Source organism: Amaranthus tricolor, chromosome 7 (genome assembly GCF_026212465.1).
Source record: "Amaranthus tricolor cultivar Red isolate AtriRed21 chromosome 7, ASM2621246v1, whole genome shotgun sequence".
NCBI classification, from domain to species: Eukaryota; Viridiplantae; Streptophyta; class Magnoliopsida; order Caryophyllales; family Amaranthaceae; genus Amaranthus; species Amaranthus tricolor.
Genome location: NC_080053.1, coordinates 11,808,580 through 11,826,597, shown reverse-complemented (window position 1 = coordinate 11,826,597; position 18,018 = coordinate 11,808,580). Strand labels below are relative to the sequence as shown.

The 18,018-nt window shown below is 34.5% G+C and overlaps 1 protein-coding gene across 2 annotated transcripts; it reads left to right on the top strand.

The window, feature by feature from the left end:
* Window positions 1–2,010: 2,010 nt before the first annotated feature.
* LOC130818738 (uncharacterized) lies at window positions 2,011–7,962 on the top strand. Of its 2 annotated transcripts, none has more exons than XM_057684925.1 (3): window positions 2,011–2,424; window positions 6,249–6,776; window positions 7,582–7,962. In XM_057684925.1, exons 1-3 carry the CDS (start codon window positions 2,161–2,163, stop codon window positions 7,810–7,812), a joined length of 1,023 nt encoding a protein of 340 aa, XP_057540908.1. In that variant the 5' UTR covers window positions 2,011–2,160; the 3' UTR covers window positions 7,813–7,962. The 2 variants fall into 2 exon arrangements, with proteins under 2 accessions (XP_057540908.1, XP_057540909.1); XM_057684926.1 differs by lacking the exon at window positions 7,582–7,962 and adding an exon at window positions 7,268–7,450.
* Window positions 7,963–18,018: the final 10,056 nt, after the last annotated feature.

Genomic DNA, 18,018 nt, shown 5'->3' with positions numbered 1-18,018 from the left:
GTATCTCCATATTATGCCTAACGAACACCACATTTGCGTAGCCAGGATCACATTACCATCCGACATCTACGTTACTGGTACGTCTTCTTTTAACACTCATAACATATAGTAATACTTTTATGTGATTCTTTTAACAATATAATGATAACATACAGGCTGAGCGCATCCGATCGGTGCTCATACAATACAATGACATGATTCAAGGGGCCGCTACATCGCCAGTTGATGTGGGGTATCGGTTATGTTCTCAGACCCTTGGCTCCATTAACGCGTCATTAATCGATGCATTGATTCAGGCGGGGTATGGGTACCTCATTCCGACTCCACCCATCATTGGCGAGGTAGATGACACATTCCACACTCCTTCTCCATGGAGTTCGGCCCACCAAGGTAGCCCTTCCGGAGGATCCAGTACTCGGTCCACAAGAGTTCACGAGCGTTCATCTACTCGAGGTCGGTCTTCCAGATGCCCATCGACATCCGGTGCTATGTCGCCATTCGTTCCTCCAGCTTCCATGACCACTCCTCCTTCACATCCAACGTCTCCGCAAAGGATCATCACATATCAGCGTGCTAGTCAACGACGAGCTCCTGCTCTTAATGTCATTGCAGAGGTTGACGAGTATATACCATCATCATCCACCGCTGCGCACAACAAAAGAGGCCGGGGATTATAGTTTAACAAACTTTGTATCAACTTATATGATTTGAACTTCTTGTATCACTTTCCATGATTGTAATATATCTTCGCATTATTTTCATAATTAATGTTTTCAAACAAGCTGGTTCGTAGTTAATTATTATGGAATAGATGGTATTGAAATAGTTTAATGCAGGTTGCGCTAACTATTTATGGGAATTGAAAGAAAAAAATAAAACGTTGCACGGGCACAGAGCAAACCGCCACATGAGATGGCGGTTTATTAGGACAAAACCGCCACATGAGATGGCGGTTTTCCTTGACCAAACCGCTACTTCATGTGGCGGTTTAGTGCTTAAGGCAAATCGCCTTCTCATTTGGCGGTTTTGTTTGGAAAATTAAAAGAACACAAATTGTCAGGTGGACGGTATTGTGAGAAATACTTTCCCATTTCATACAAAGTGGGAATTAAATTTACTTTTAACATTATGGGAAAAGATTTAAAAAACCTCTCATAAAATATAATTAAAGGGGGCAAATTAAAGGGATAATATAGTAGCGCATGACAGGTAAATAATAGAATTCTAGTGATCATGTTTGTTTATGTACTAATATAGGAGCAATATATTTTAAAACCCAATATCCGAAAAGAATTCAAGTGTTCATTAAATTTTAAATCGCTCAAATTTACCAAATTAAAAAAAGTTACTTGATTTGTTTTTGTTTTAAAATTCACTTTTTTCACTAACTCCAATAAATTTATAAAAATTAATATTTTGAAAACATATATTGAGCAGAATTTATCAAAATCCCATGTAAATAATGTTTTTTCATGTAAAATAATAAGAACTTATAGCAAATTTAGCTCTAAAATTCAAATATTCTTTTACTATTATTTATTTATTATACAATTAGAATGATTCTATACATTAAACGACAATATTGCAATTTTAAAGCAACCGAAGGAGCAAAGGTGTTCAAAATATACCCGCTGATCCGGTATTTACCCGATTTTATAACCGAATTTGAATTGATCCGACTTCAAAATGTGTATAAAATTATGTAAAAATCAATGTAAACAGAAGAATCGATTTTGAACCGACCCAAATTGATTCGAAGGCCCGAATTAGAGGTGTTCATTCAGGTTATCGGATTGATTTTAGGTCGATTCAAAATCGAATTTTGAGTTCACATTGATTTTTACATAATTATAAATTCGTTTTAAAATTGAATCAAGTTGAATTCGATTACAAAATTGGATATATCGGATCAACAAGTTTGTTTTGAACCTCTGACTCGAATGAATACCTCACCAAAATAGTATATAAACTAAAACTATAAACTCTCGAGTAACTAGGTTTTGGTGAAGTGAAGAAGTACATTCTAGGATTTGCATAGCTGTCTTATTTATTTATTTATCTAATTGGATGGGGGTGAGCTGGTGAGCAAAACCATTGCTGCCTTTGCCAGTCTCTCTCATAAATCCTTCCTCACCCACCAAACCTCGTCTACCAACGCCAATGGCGACGCTCCTTAGAAGCGCCAATTTTCGAGCGCCATCCCCTTCTCTATGTACTTCTTCTATCCCTTCATTCAATTCATTCAAGTCTTCTTTTGCTATTTCTTTCACAAATAAGTGTTTTAACAGAAATACTTGCTTAAATGCTCACTATTTTCCTTCTAAATCTTCTTCCTATAACACTACTTGTGTGCCAAAGTTTCTGGGTCTTGCTTCTTCAGATGAAGTTACTGAGACTGAAGAATTTCAGACCCCTGAGATCCAGGTACAATGTTTTCCCTTTGTGTAATTTTTATTGTATATGAATACGAAGTGATTTTGTGGTATTGTTCTGAGATTGTTGGGAATTAAGTAGTTTTGTGATTGAAAATAATACGTGGAGATACATATGGGTTCATGAACGTGATGAATTTTGAATGTTATGGCCTGATTATGCCCAGTAATGAATTGTACTTATTTCTTCAAGGATGAAAATTGATTGCCGATTGGGATGTTTTTAATTTCTTTGTTTCTGCTATATTATTTATGTTAGGTACAATGTGTTTTAAGGTAAAATATGGGATAGTTTAAACTCATCTATCGGGGAAATAATCCTGGTTAATGGTTGGTAGTGTTTTAAAGGACAACAACAACTTTTGATTACTTGAAGCCATTAAATGGCTGCCACCTAAGTAAGAGTTTGAAAATTTATATGTATACAGTCTAACCCTTATCTGCGATTGGTCTTTGCTAGCAAATATCGTCTGTAACTTCACATAAATAAGAACTTCGGTTCATGTGACTCAATGAGTTCTTTAATATAGTCTATTATGATTCGAAATCAAAGAGTTTGTAGCCTTTTTGAGTCACACAACAATGTCAGAGCAAATTCCAAAAGATTGAGATTGGCTACATAAATCAATATATTTTAACCTAATTGAGCATAAATTTATTGTTGAAGGCTTTGTTGGTTATATGAAGGTTTCTCATTGCTGTCTGTGAACATATTATGAGAAATGTCCTACAATTCTTAATGGATATTGTCTACTGGTTTTTGCAAGATTTTGATTATTTTTTTGATAACTCTACGCATTGCACATTTTTGCAAGGATTTCTTGTACTTAAGTAGCAAATTATGATTAGCTTAAATGATTATGGTAATAAAAGAAAAAAATTGAAGAAAAGCAAGGGTTTTGTGAGATTTGAACTTGACTCAAATTGTTTTTCGTTGTAGATCTATGAGCTAAGGGGTAATAATGATTTAAATGAGTTCTTGTATAGATACAAGGTTGGAGTTTCAATATGTTTAGCCTTAGATAAATTCTATTTCTACTTGGGCCAATTCCATTTACTTTCCTTGACAACAAAATAAGTGGTCAATTAACATCTCTTCAGTTGGTAGATAACTACTGCTTTATGTTGGTCTCTTTGAGACACTCTACCACACCATTAATTATGTGTGCCCACCAAATATGTTAAGTGTGGAGGGCAAAAATGAAAAGCGACTACTAGAATATTATGTGATTGAGGTGTTCCTCTTAGGCTAAAGAGTAAGTTTTATTGAATGACCATTAGACTAGCGTTGCTATATGGATCAAAATGTTGGTCTTATAAAAAAAAATCATTATAGGAAGACGTGAATAGCAAATTGCAAATGCTTTGATAAATGAGTAGACATACCTTGAGGGATAGGATTTGATACAAAGATCTAAGAAAGGGTTTAGGAGTTGTAAATATTGAGGCTAAGATGAAAAATAATCATTTGAGATGGTTTGGGCATGTACGAAGACGAGGTATTTGTGAATCGGTATTTGTGAATCGGTATGAAAGATAGAAGGTTGGAACTCGAAAGACTTAAAAAGTGGGTTAAAAAGACCGAAGATGACTTGGACTGCAAAAGTGGAAAAAGATAAAAAGAATTTAGACTTACAAAATGAGATGGTAGAAAGCCGAAATAAATGGAGAAGAATCCATATGGATGACCATTGTATATTAGTTCATGTAGTCGACTCTAATTTTTTGAGACATTTTTGTTGTTGCACCAAATATTTGTTAAAGTCGGATCATGCATAGTGCCAAGCCATAGTTTGTGAGTTCTTTTTGAGTCGAGATCTCTTACTATGGAAACCTTTATTTTCTTTGAGAAATTTCATATTCTATAATCTTGGGTCATACAAATCTTAGTGAACATATAGAGTAGATAATGGCTGGTAGAATTAAATGTGTCCTAAGGACCTGAAGCATCCTGTCATCCTAGTCCATTGTAGCGATGCTTAAACTTGGATTGTTTATTCATAGCTGGACTTTGTTAGACTATAGTTATATATCTAATTCTTGGCCAAGGCTTGCACTTTTGTCCATTATTTTGAATTCTCCTCTTTTCTTTTTTAATCTATCGTTGAACTAAGGAAAATGTTATGTACCCTAAAGGCTATGTGTATAATAGCTGAAAGTAGTAAAGGTCAGAGCATTTTTATCACCGATCTAGGCATTTATTTCTGAATCAAACTATTTAGGAAATGTGTTTATTTCTTGTGAATATCCCTTGGCGATAGATTATAAATTCAGTGCATGAACTATTGATTTCATTATCAATAATCAGACTTGATGTTGGTCAATACTCATTAATTTCTGATGAGCTGATCCTGGTACGACTATGCATGCGAGCAACGCAAATTTAGGCCTTCTTTGGTAAATACTGGATCATGCTGAGATTAAAGGATTATACCACTTTTGAGGTTTTACCATTGAGGTCAAAGTCACTGCTGAAGTTGTTTGGTAATTAGAGGGTTGGGTTGACTCATTCAATATCCAATCCCTTGCAAATAGGAGCATTCTAATACATTGCGCCATCTAATACAATGTTAAAAAAACTATAGCTCTACTTCTTATGTTAAAAAGACATTTGTGACATCTAATTGTTGTATTTCTCAAACAACTATTTACTAATATAATATTCAAATTCTTACATATGTTTACTTATGTAAACTTCAAACAATTAACCGCGGTTAATTTTTTCTAACACTTTCTATTAAAACCCTAAATCAATCAGCTATTCAAAAGTGTAAATTCAATCCACTACTGTGATCCACTATTCTATTAGCTATGGGTGTCCGGCCAAACAAAACCTTATTTTGCAATGCAAAATTAATTACCAAGTCTTGTCTTTGTTTGAGTTATGAGATGAGCAAAAGAGAGGAATGTTAGACACAATTTTGAGTCCTAGTAATACTTCATCTATTAAGGTTTTTCGAAAGAGCCTTTTTTTCTATTTTGATAGAGCCTTGGAATTGGAAGAGCTTGCTGTGGTGTATCCGTGTCAGCAAATACTTATGGACACTTTTGGACACATATGGACACTTTTTTGTTTGCACGGATACAAGGATAAGCAAATACTTATGGGCACATGTGGAGTATAACATTAAGCACTAAAACCTGCTAAGATAACTGGCATATGTTTTTATGTGACGGAGGTAAAGAAACAAAATCTTATGGACTTTGTGTCTCTTGCATTAAGCTTTCATCGACACTGTCTACAAGACTCTCAAATTATTGAATATTCTTGCTTTAGATTGGTTCTGCTCTGGATTTTGCATTTAATATATCATACGCAAACCACCCCCCCCCCCCCCCCCCCTTTCCTCAAAAAAAAAAAAAAAAAAAAAACACCCTAAGGTAACATTGATGTTCATGTTGTTGATTGGAATATTGCTTATTAGTATTCCATCTATGGCTAAAAAGAAGGGCCAATTTTTGCTTGGGAGTAATTATGGACTTAGCTATACTTCCATAACTGTTTTTTTTATTGACATAATCTTATGTATATTAGTACAAATTCTTTGAAATCGGCAATATGGAAAAACTTGTGAACTTTAGAATGCTGCCTGTTATTCTGGATAAGCTAAAATATAAATGCAGCCTATAATGCTTTAGGTGGTGGGAGTAAATATTTCTTCTCAAAAATTATTGGGATAAGCAAAAGACAAGGTTATTTTTTATTTTCTTTACTTTGTGGAGCTCTGGTATGTTGGTGTTAGCTAATAGTGGACAATTGTTCGTTGCTAGCTAGCAATTTCCTCATATTTTTTCCTTCTTTGGGCATGTAAACAGGACAATACAGATGGAAGTATCAATGTTGACACTGTGGAAGAGCCGCTAAGCGACGAGGACAAAGCTGATGCTGATGAAACTCCTTCATCGCCAGTTATCACTGCTTTACAGTTGTATAAAGAGGCTATAATTAATAATGATGAGTCCAAAGTTGCTGAGTTGGAAGCATTCTTTATAACCATTGAAGATGAAAAGGATGCGCTTGAGAAAAAGGTGGCTTCGATTTCTGAAGATTTTTCAGCAGAAAGAGATCGTGTTTTAAGGATTAGTGCAGATTTTGATAACTTTCGGAAGAGAACCGAGAGAGAACGCTCATCACTGATGACAAATGCACAAGGGGAGGTCATAGAGAATTTTTTGCCTGTTTTGGATAATTTCGAGAGGGCTAAAAACCAGATCAAAATTGAGACAGAAGCAGAGGAGAAAATCAACAACAGTTACCAAAGTATATACAAGCAGTTCATTGAAATTTTAAGTTCAATAGGTGTTGTTCCAGTTGAGACAGTTGGAAAACCTTTTGATCCATTGGTGAGTGTTTCTGTTTCCCTCGCTATATCTCTTCCATCGTATTTATTAAAACAATGAATAATTCTATCTGCTGTTCACCCAGAAATGAAGGTGTTTTGTTTGTTTCCCGCTTTTGTTTTCTTTCCCACTTTGTTCCTTGTTGCTTGATGTTTGGTTCAAAGCTATGTTACTTGTACCCTTCATTGTGCTTCACATACCCGTGTGGCCGTGTCTGATCCTTGATGCTCGGACATTGGTATGGCACTTAGACCCTTCATTTTAGGCGTAAAATATATGTATCCGACACTTGAACACGTACCAGTATCCGACATTAGTACCCGAGTCCAAGTAAACATAGGTTCAAGGACAGAATATTTGCTTTGCTTCTATTTGATAGGCTGTCTAGCAAACTATCACAAACTAAATGCTCTGCTTGTTACGTCCTTAACTCCCTTGCCTGAATAGCGTGATTGGTTTAGTGATTATGGTGTTTGCTGTGTATATCAATGCAGGTGGGCAACCAAGTTGGCTTGAATTTGAGCCGAGTTCTTGGCAAAATGATTCGGTTACTCAATCTTGGGTTTTCAGGTTTTATGAGGACCTGGATCCGTTCATAACTCTAGACCTATTATTTCTTTATTTTCTAGCCAACTTGGTGAGTCCACAATACATTGATAATACGTAGTTACATACCGTGTTTGGAGGTATGTTATGTTCTAATATATGATGCTGTCTTAGATGATGTTATATAAAACCATTTTCTTAACCTTTTTTATCGTTTATACTTTATATATTAACAAACTTCGGTGATGATTTCTTAATAAAGCTGCACGAAGCGATCATGAGAGAGGAGTCTACAGAATACAATGATGGCATCATAATTGAGGAATATCGCAAAGGGTTCAAGCTTGGTGATAGACTCTTACGCCCGTCTATGGTAAAAGTGTCTGCCGGTCCAGGTCCAGGTCCAGAGAAGCCCGAAGGAGCTGAGGCGTTTGTACAAGAAGCGGGTGTGACAGAGAACAGTGAGGATGTGGCCGAGGAAGTTGAGTCGTAAAGACTTGGTATTCCTTAGAATTTACTTTGCTTAGCATAGATGAGAATTCAAACTGCCTATCCGGGAAAAACGAATGTCTTTTGCTTGTGTAACCAATTACGAAATTTATTGTGTTGTTCTCATTGATTATTAATGGCTCTGATTGTATAATTGTTATGTTTGTTCCATATATTTCATATCGAGGACACAAGATGAATGCAAGCAACGGATATATTGGCCAAGGAAGTTATTACGACATAACTAAAATCATTAGAAAATGATTAGTTTTTGACGAATCATTTAAACTCTAAAAGGAGTAAAATTAATAGGATAAATGGGGTTTCCTGAAAAAAAAAAAAAAAAAAAAAAGAAGAGATTTGATGTAAAATTTTATATAATACTGAAAACATATGGTAGTTGCGAGTTGAATACAAGGACTCTTAAATTACTTTGATTTACTAAATTCTATTTATTCTAATGGATGCGTAGTGAGAAATACAAATATATGAGAGTTAATCTTAAACTATCAAAAAATAAATGTAAAGGGTTGTTAACGATATTAATGGAAGTTTAGGGTTTCAGGATTCGCACGATTGAACTTATTCTCCGTGGGATCTTTCGAGCTATTTTCTTTTTCAATCTTTTTAATGTCATCCCTATATAATGTTTCAACCAAAATTTTGACAAAAATACCTTACAATCACCAAAATAGTCTATTAGTTGCTCAAAAACCATTACAATAGCATAAAAATGGACCAAATCAAAGCTATAATTACCGATAAAACACCACTAAACTAACAAACGGAGCATAAAAAGAATCCAAATAAGTGCAATAATTGCACTTGTCGAGATTGCCATGTGTAAGGAAAGACTTGTGGTTCAAGGTTTTCTCAAATGCTTGAAATCATTATGAAGAGACATGAGATACTATAAAGAAGCAGAAGCGCACTACTAGGAAGCAACTGCGAATAATGAACAACGAACATTGAACAACAAGAATAATGGGGTCTACAGGTTTGATTACTATTCCGATCAAAAACTTTATTTGAGGAGAAATTCTTTTGAATTTTTGTTTTGACAAGCAAAAATAAAACACATGAGTAGGGCCGTCCTTAACAATTTAAGGGTCCTAAGCAAAATAAAAAAATAGAAATTTTCTAATAAAGTTTCTAATCTATAATTTCATTAAAAAAATTCCTAAAAATAATTTTTTTTCACCTTTAAAACAAATCTTGTTTAAAAACACAATAAACTAAAATAAATCAAATATTCAAGCAATTCTAGGAAAAAGTAATTGCAATTTATCGATTGTGAAGAAAAATAGTTTTCATGATACACATCCGTAATAAATATAATAAGATCAATATTTATGAAATAATTGCATCAAATAATATTAATCATAATAATCAAATCAGACTACAGTTATTCTCACTATCACATTCAATGAAAAATATTATTAATACTTTGATTATTATCATGATTATTTTTTTTTGAAGAACTTAGCAACAATAAAATAAGTGTAAAGTTCAATTCAAAAAAAAAAAAAAGTATAAAGTTGAAATGCGAGTTTAGAACTTCTTATTTTTAATTATTTTTCTTGTGGTGCACTAACTTAGCAACAAACAATCTTAGGTTAGGCAGTTGATTACTTGACTACGTAAAGTTCATTTGAACATAGTAGTATTCTTCGAGGTCATATATGTTTTAAGCATGTAAAATTGGAATGATGACTTTCAAAAAATTGAGAAAAATTGAATAAAATGGGTTTTTTTAAAAAAAAAAAAAATAAATTTCCATAATAAATTTCGAAAATTTTTAATTTCCTATATAAGTGTTTGCCTATACGAGTCTAAGGAGTGTTTGTTCGCTGTTAGTAACATAAAACAAGAGAATGACATGTTAAATGTAAAAAAAAAAAAACACCACGATTTTGTTTGTTGTTACTAATAGCGAATAAAAAGAAGATAACATATTTTTCAAAGGAAAAAAAAAACAAAGGGTGTTCGTTTTTTAGAACAGCGAACAAACAATTGATATATTTATTTCCCTTGTAATAACTATGACATTATCTTGATTTTATTCACTGTTACTAACAAACACTCCTTGTTAGTAACAGCGAATAAAGAGTTTTGATTTGCTATTTCCTGTTAATATCAGCGAACAAATACACGACCTCAGAAAACGCTTATTTTGTGATTTTTTTTAAATAAAATTTTGTTTTTTCAAATTTTCAATTAGTTGCATTAAAAATGGCCCCTCTAACGATGGGCATTGGGGGTTGCCTTGTGGGCCTACCCCATAGACTGCCTCGCACTTGTGTGAAAATTTGAAAAAAAAGAGACTATTTAACTAAAATAGTCAAAATTTAAGCTTTCGGCAAACTTCAATCCCAAAATAAGCGTTCTTGCCTCCAAAGCTAGGTTTGGTATATACTCGTTGTTACTAACAACGAACCATGTATGTGCTGAAATTTAAGTCAAGGCTTTGTTCGCTGTTAGTAACAACGAACAGGGACTTTGGTAAGAAAAAGTCAACATATGTGTTCGCTGTTACTAACAAATAACAATATACAAAGATGTTGACTTTTTTTACCAAAGTCTTTGTTCGCTGTTAGTAACAATGTACTAACACGGTCCTAAATACAACAGAACTCCTTCTTCCTCATTTGACCCAAACTTCAAACCCTAACGTTTAAACCCACGAAAATCTCTATCTTGTTTCCAACATTAAAGCAAATTCAATCCTTGAATTGATGTCATCAATTTTCAAGTTCCTTCAACTTATTAGTTCTGTAAGCTTCTACATTGTCTTCAATTTATTTATTTTATTTATTTATTTATTTATTTTAATTTCGAAATTTAGGGCCTTGAATTTAATTCTTCTTATTTTACATAATACAAGCTAAAAAAATTGCAAAGTACCACTCCTAGGTCATCTACAACTTATTAAGGTACCTTTCCATTGATTTTATTAGTTATTTATGCTTTTCTTTAAAGTATGTTTGTTGATGGTAAAATATAGTTGTCAGTTATCTTTAATCCGTCTATTTATGTCAAATTTAGTTGTATTTTATCATGATCTTAATAATGTTGTTTATTCATGTATTTATGTAGAAAATATTTAATGTAAAGTTTCTTTGTATTTTGTCATGTTCTTGACAATCTTGTAAATTATATATGTTTTTATGTAGAAAATGAATGAATGTACTTTGTTGTTAAATGTAGTTGTGAATGTTGTAAATTGTAGTTGTGAATTTTTTTGAATAATCTACTTGCTTTCTTATGAACTTGATGATGATGTTGATTTTGTACGTATTCTTGTAGAAACAACTTCATTTTGTGTGACTATAGTATGTTTTTGGAATGGTTCAATTCAATCAAGTAGTAGCAATATTAAGTATGTTGGGGGAAGACGTAAACTGTTTGCATGCAACTTAAACATGGATTTGAATGAATTTAAACTTCTTATATGTTCTAAGATTGGGATTGACACTACAAGAAGTATTGTTAATATAAGTTTTAAATACGATATGAGTGGACAATTGTTAGCTTTTCCAGTTAAGGGTGATGAGGCTATAGATGCTTTGTGGGAGTTTTCAAAGTCTACTTCTATTCCCTCTTTAGAGTTATACGTAGAAGAGGTTCCCCTAGGAAATCAAGATGTCAATGTTGTAGAAACAAATGCAGTCTTGAATGTAACTTCTTCTGCTCCTTCTCCTGCGCCTTTCTCGACCCAAGAAACCCAAAATCCCTTTTTGTTGTTATTCTCTTCTCCTTCTAGTGAACCCAATCAACTTCAACTTCAAGTTTCAATTGATGTTACGGTTAACTTAGAAGATACAAATAAGTATACTTGTTTGTATATATTGAACATTTATACATATTGAATATTTGTAACACTAGACTTTTGTGTATAGTTTGTAATATATATGTAGATGTATATATGTTTATCGTATTATCACATGTTTATTACGAATGACATGATGTTGATTACCCGGAGTTTTCTACGATAAATCATTCCACCATGAATCATGCATTGGACTACGATGGCTACGTTTATCTTGGAATTAAGTATGCATTTAATCTAAATCAAACAAACAATCATATTCAAATAGGGAAAGTGCTGTCGAAAATTCAACACAATTTCATTCATATTCACCCAATCCATAGCAAATTACATAGTTTATTCGTTAAGTTTAACCACCGCTAACTAATATTGCTTCTTGAACTTTCTCAGAATCCTTTCAATCTCTTCTTTCCTATGTGCCATATCATCTATTTGCCTCTTGAGATTAAGTACCTCATCTTTAAGCTCTTGTTTTTCTTTTTTGAGTTGAATTATTAAGTCTCTCTACCATGGAATACCCTCCAAAGCAACCCACCTAAAGTACGTGCAACCGAATCTTTCATCCAAGTAGAATGAACAAGCAACAAAGTCACGGCCAGGATCGAGGTCGCCCCAATCTGTATTATTTTCAACTTCATAACCACAATCATAAAGCTCTTCAATAGAATGCTTCTTTGACATCTACGGAACACATATAATATAGTAACATAGTTAATATTCAAAAATAATATTAATCTTTATAAATTGAGAATAATACTAACATAATACCTTATATTACCTTCAAAACCAATTAGCTAACATAAGAATAATGGAGTTTGGATAGAATGAAGTAGGGAAATGATGACGTATTTATAGAACATAATAACAACGACTATTTTCAATTTAATAACGATTATTATTCAATTTTACAACGGCTAGTTCAAATCATAGAAAAAAAGTCAACAAAAGTCAAACTTTTGTTCGCTGTTAGTAACATAGAACAAAGGTTTGACCTGCTTTGACCAAGTCTGCTTTTGTTCGTTGTTACTAACAGCGAACACATGCTTGACTATTTTTTGACCAGTTTTCTATATTCTCTGTTAATAACAACCAGTATATTCCAAACGTAGCTTTGGAGGCAAGCATGCTTATTTTGGAATGAAAGTTTACCTAGAGCTTGAATTTTGACTATTATTGTTAAATAGTCTTAATTTTTTATTTTTTTTTTCAAATTTTCCACTTATGTCACTTATAGGGCAAGATATAATCAATAATATTTGAATCATAAATTGTTTAGAGAGACGGTCTCAAAGAGACCATCTCTATTGGGCCACCCAAAATAAAAAAAAATCCAAATAGAAAATAAAACTAAAATCGTCTATGTGAGGGGCGCCTACTTATTTAATTTTTTGTCATTTTCAGTTTCTTTTCTTCTCCCTCTACTTCCCTTGTTTACGCATCAATTTTTGCCATTTATTACCGCATTTCTTGCTTAATTTCAATAGTTTACCATTTTCAAGTTATGCTCTTCACCCTCAATTCCCATATTTACTCATCAGAGTTTCATCATTTTTCACCCTCTACTACTGCATTTTTTGTTAAGTTAATCTTTCTCCCCCTCCTCCATTGTTTATCAATTATTGTCTGTCCATCTCCCCCTCTATAACCTTAATCCTTAGGTTATTTTTGTTTATTAATTAGTGATTTGAAATACAATAATCAGCAGATATAATATTAAAACACCTATTTGATATACCGTAGATCTCTACTTGACTTACCTACAACACTTTCTTGACTTATACCATAAACCCTTACTTGATATACCATAAAGTCGTACTTTAATATACCTTAATCACCTACTTGACATATAATTATAAATTCCTACTTGACGACCATAATCAATACTAGACATACTATAAATCTCTATTTGACATACTATAAACCCTTACTTAACATACTCTAAAACTCTACTTGATATCATAATAATTAAGAGATAATAAAAATTATTATAAATGCGATTTCATTTATTTTGTTTTTGGATTTGATTTTAAGATGTAGAATTATTAAATTTAAGTATAATCTATTTCTATTGTGAATTGTGAATGATGATTTGACTTAAGATGAATATCACTAAAAAATAGTTTGAGAGTAATTTAAAGGAGCATTATTGCATGAGGAAGAAAGACACTTATTTCGAAAATCGTGCATATTACGTAAAAAGGTTTGTTTATAGCATTTTTTTTAAAAAATAGATAATAAGTTGAGCCATCTCTCACGAGGGTTGCAATTTTTAAAAGAAATGCACAATAAATTATTGTGGAACCAAGTCCTCTTTTTGTATTCTCCATTTCTCTCTTTATTTATAAAATATTTAATTCTGAGATTTTGAGTTTTTCATGTGGTAATCAAAATTTTTTTAAAATATACGCAGTAACTTTGAGGTTTACCAAATTTCTCCACGTTTGCTGACTTATATGTTATCACGTGAATTTTTAAAAAGTTTTGGTTGTCATGTGAAAAATCCAAAAACTAAGGGTTATCATGTTAAAATTTCCTTATTTTCTTTTATTTTAAGTTGTTTATTTATTATATTATTTATCTGAAAGTTTTCCCATAATATTGCCCAAAAGAAAATTAATTCCCACTTTGCATTATGTGGGAAAGCATTTCCCAATACCGTCCACGTAGAAATTTGTTTTTTTTTTTTTATTTTTTAGACAAAACTGCCACTTGAGATGGCGGTTTGCCTTAAGTAATAAACTGCCACATGAAGTAGCGGTTTGGTCAAGGCAAACCGCCATCTCATGTGGCGGTTTGGTCCATGGTAAACCGCCACTTCATGTGGCGGTTTGCTTGTGGCCTACAACTTTTTTTTCTTTCATTTCCCCTAAATAGTTAGCGCAACCTGCATTAAACTAGTTCAATACCATCTATGCCATAATAATCATTTACGAACCAACTTGATTTGAAAAAATTAATTATGAAAATAATGCGAAGATGTATTACAATCATGAAAAGTCATACAAGAAGTTCAAATTAAATAAGAATATACAAAATTTGTTAAACTACAATCCCCGACCCCTTTTGTTTTGCGCACCGGTGGATGATGATGGTGTGAACTCGTCAACCTCTGCAATGACATTAAGAGCAAGAGCTCGTCGTTGACTAGCACGCTGATATGTGATGATCCTTTGCGGAGGCGATGGATGTGGAGGAGGAGTGGTGATGGAAGCTGGAGGAACGAATGGCGACATAGTACTGGAGGTCGATGGCGATTTGGAAGACCTACCTCGAGTAGAAGAACGATGGCGACCTCTTGTGGATCGAGAACTGGATCCTTCGGAAGAGCTACCTCGGTGGGCTAAACTCCATGGAGAAGGAGTGTGGAATGTGTCATCTACCTCGCCAATGATGGGTGGAGTCGGTATGAGGTACTCATAACCTGCCTGACTCAATGCATCGGTCAATGACGCGTTAATAGAGCCTAGGGTCTGAGAACATAGCCGATACCCCACATCAACTGGCGATGTAGCGGCCCCTTGAATCGTGTCATTGCATTGTATGAGCACCGATCGGATGCGCTCAGCCTGTATGTTATCATTATATTGTTAAAAGAGTCACATAAAAGTACTACTATATGTTAGAGTGTTGAAAGAAGACGTACCAGTAACGTAGATGTCGAATGGTAATGTGATCCTGGCTGCGCAAATGTGGTGTTCGTTAGGCGTAATATAGAGATACGTCTGTACCAACTCATGTACATACTAGAGCTATGACCTGTGAAGTTATCTCCTCGTACCAATCTAGATGCTCGATCATTCCACGCATCTACATGCGATCTACATCGTACCACATAGTTCTTGTCCCCAGTCCTCCAATTGATCGCATGTAGTTGAGGTTGGGTGTCACAGGCATGCGAAATAACCTACTCCAAACCGAATTGACGCATGAAATGATCCGGGAGATGTAGCTCGACGATGTAAAAGCAAATAAGTGGACAATGCGATCTCCAAATCTCGTGGCCCGATGTACATATGTGTGGCAGAGCGTCCATCTTGGCCGCTGTGTAAGGCTGCCATGACATCTGTAATAGAAATCAATATGCTCAGTAATATATACAATTTATTCATAACTAATAAAAATAGTAAATGTTAATAACCTGCTCGTCCCGTTGTTGATCAAGTGCATCTTTGTAGTAGACGAGAGTATGTGGGGAGTGGGACCTCGAAAGATATATGCGAAGCCAGCTGCAAACAAATGAACATTGTTTAACATTTTGATGTATCATAAAATAGTGAAATTATCAATTTGAATAGTGAATTGAGTGTTGCTACCTTATTGCTAAAGGATCCATCCCACGACGATCCTGTGAACCTAACACCGGTTCAAAATCCTCCGCGTCATCTTCCTGATCATGTTGCCCATCGGGTCGAATTGTCCGAATTATGGGCCTCCCTATATGAATATGCTCCCATGACCATATCTGTAACAACATCAAGCAGCCACCAATGTCCTTGGCACCCTTACGAGATGCTCGACATAAGTTACGATACAGATATGCTAGGGTAGCACTTCCCCAACTGTACTCATCTACCCGCTCCAAGTCTCCCAGTAGAGGGAGATAAATCAACTGCACCGAGTCACCGCTCTTGTCTAGAAACAAGATGCATCCAAACAGGTACAAGATGTACACTCGCGCATGTCTATCAACCGTAACATCATCGGCATCATCCTCTAGCGCGCTAAAATGGCCAAGTCAGCTTTAATGATGATCCAATGATGATCTTCGGCTGTGTGGGGTCTTGAGGGTTTTCAGGCCAAACCCCTAGTAGCTCATGAACTAATGCTGGCCAATTTCCCTCTCCATGACCTATCACTGCTTGTCCTTCAATGGGCAGTCCCATTATAACTGCCACATTTTGCAATGTGATTGTTGCCTCGCCGACTGTGAGGTGGAAGGTATGAGTCTCTGGCCTCCACCTCTCCACCAATGCAGTGATAAGAGATCGATCGAGCTCTAAGCCCCCGCCCAACAACCTGTGAATGTATCTGAAACCAGCTAATTCGACTACCTCTAATACCCTGTCATCCACCTCCCAATGTAAAGTACTCGCTTGGTAGTGCTGACGAGTAACCAACTAGCCAGTAGAGCCCTCCCACGCAGCTAAGCTCTTGTGTGTCGCCTAAAGCATAAGCACTGATGGATCAACTGGGCAGGACATCGCCATTATCGCTGTTACATACATAAGTGTTATAAAAATGACATAAATAGTATCAGACTCAACTTGATATTACAAAATATTAAAAAAAAAAAACATAATTTTTTGACCCTTATATCGCATAATCTTAAATGATCCCGTTGCGGTCATAACAGCTCGCATCCTCCATTCACAACCTATATCCTCCGCATTAGTGCATTGGATAACGTACTTTGAAGGCTACGACTCAATTACACGAAAATTTCTATTGTTAGAAATCGCCCATGCTTTAACATTCTTCTTAAGATGGTCTAAGGAGCTAATCTCTTGCCCTATCCTAAAGTCTCCATTTTCATTCATGGAGTTGTCATCGTTCCAGGTCATCCATGCATCAATCTATCTTTCATCAACCTCATCAACTTTAAGCCAATCTTGAGATGGAGCACCATCTCTAATCGCTGTATCTAGAGCTTCTTTTCTTTCATCATCCTCCTCTGAATCAGAATCAATATGTTCATCCTCCTGATCTAAAGAGTCAACCTCGTTCACATTACGCCTACCCAAGTGACTCATGGAAAAGGTGTTCATTACACCACCACTAATGCCACGTGAATGAGTTGGAGAGGTAAACTCATCCAAGTGCTCATTAACGTAATTTAAGTTACTTAACATTTCTGTGAATGTATCATGGCGTACACTAGGACCTAGTTCTGGAAGTTCCATGCTAGTCATGACTTCCCTCGCATTATCCAAATTTGCAACCAATTCAACATAAACCTCCATCGCCGTTCCAAGGGCTTGTGATGCCGCATAAGCAAGAGCACTTATGCTTTCATCATTCTTAATCGGGACTAACACATTTTTCCCAGTCACTGGATATTTCATCTCCATTTTTAACATAAAAGAGTTGCGATCACAACCAATTACATCACAGATTTTGCTATGAAACACCTCAAATTTAGTATTCTGACGATGGATAAACATCACTATATTTATGTAATATTTGAGAAACTACCAATTAAGATGAGTGAATTTAAGAGAATTACTAGTATGAGAATGACCTTAAATATACGTAATATAAATATATTCTAAACTTAATTTCTTCTCTCTTTTCCTTTCTTTTAGTTTGATTTAAAAAAAAAATTATTGTGGATATCTTTAATGAATATGAGATTCAATAAATGACTTAAGGTATTCATCTCGG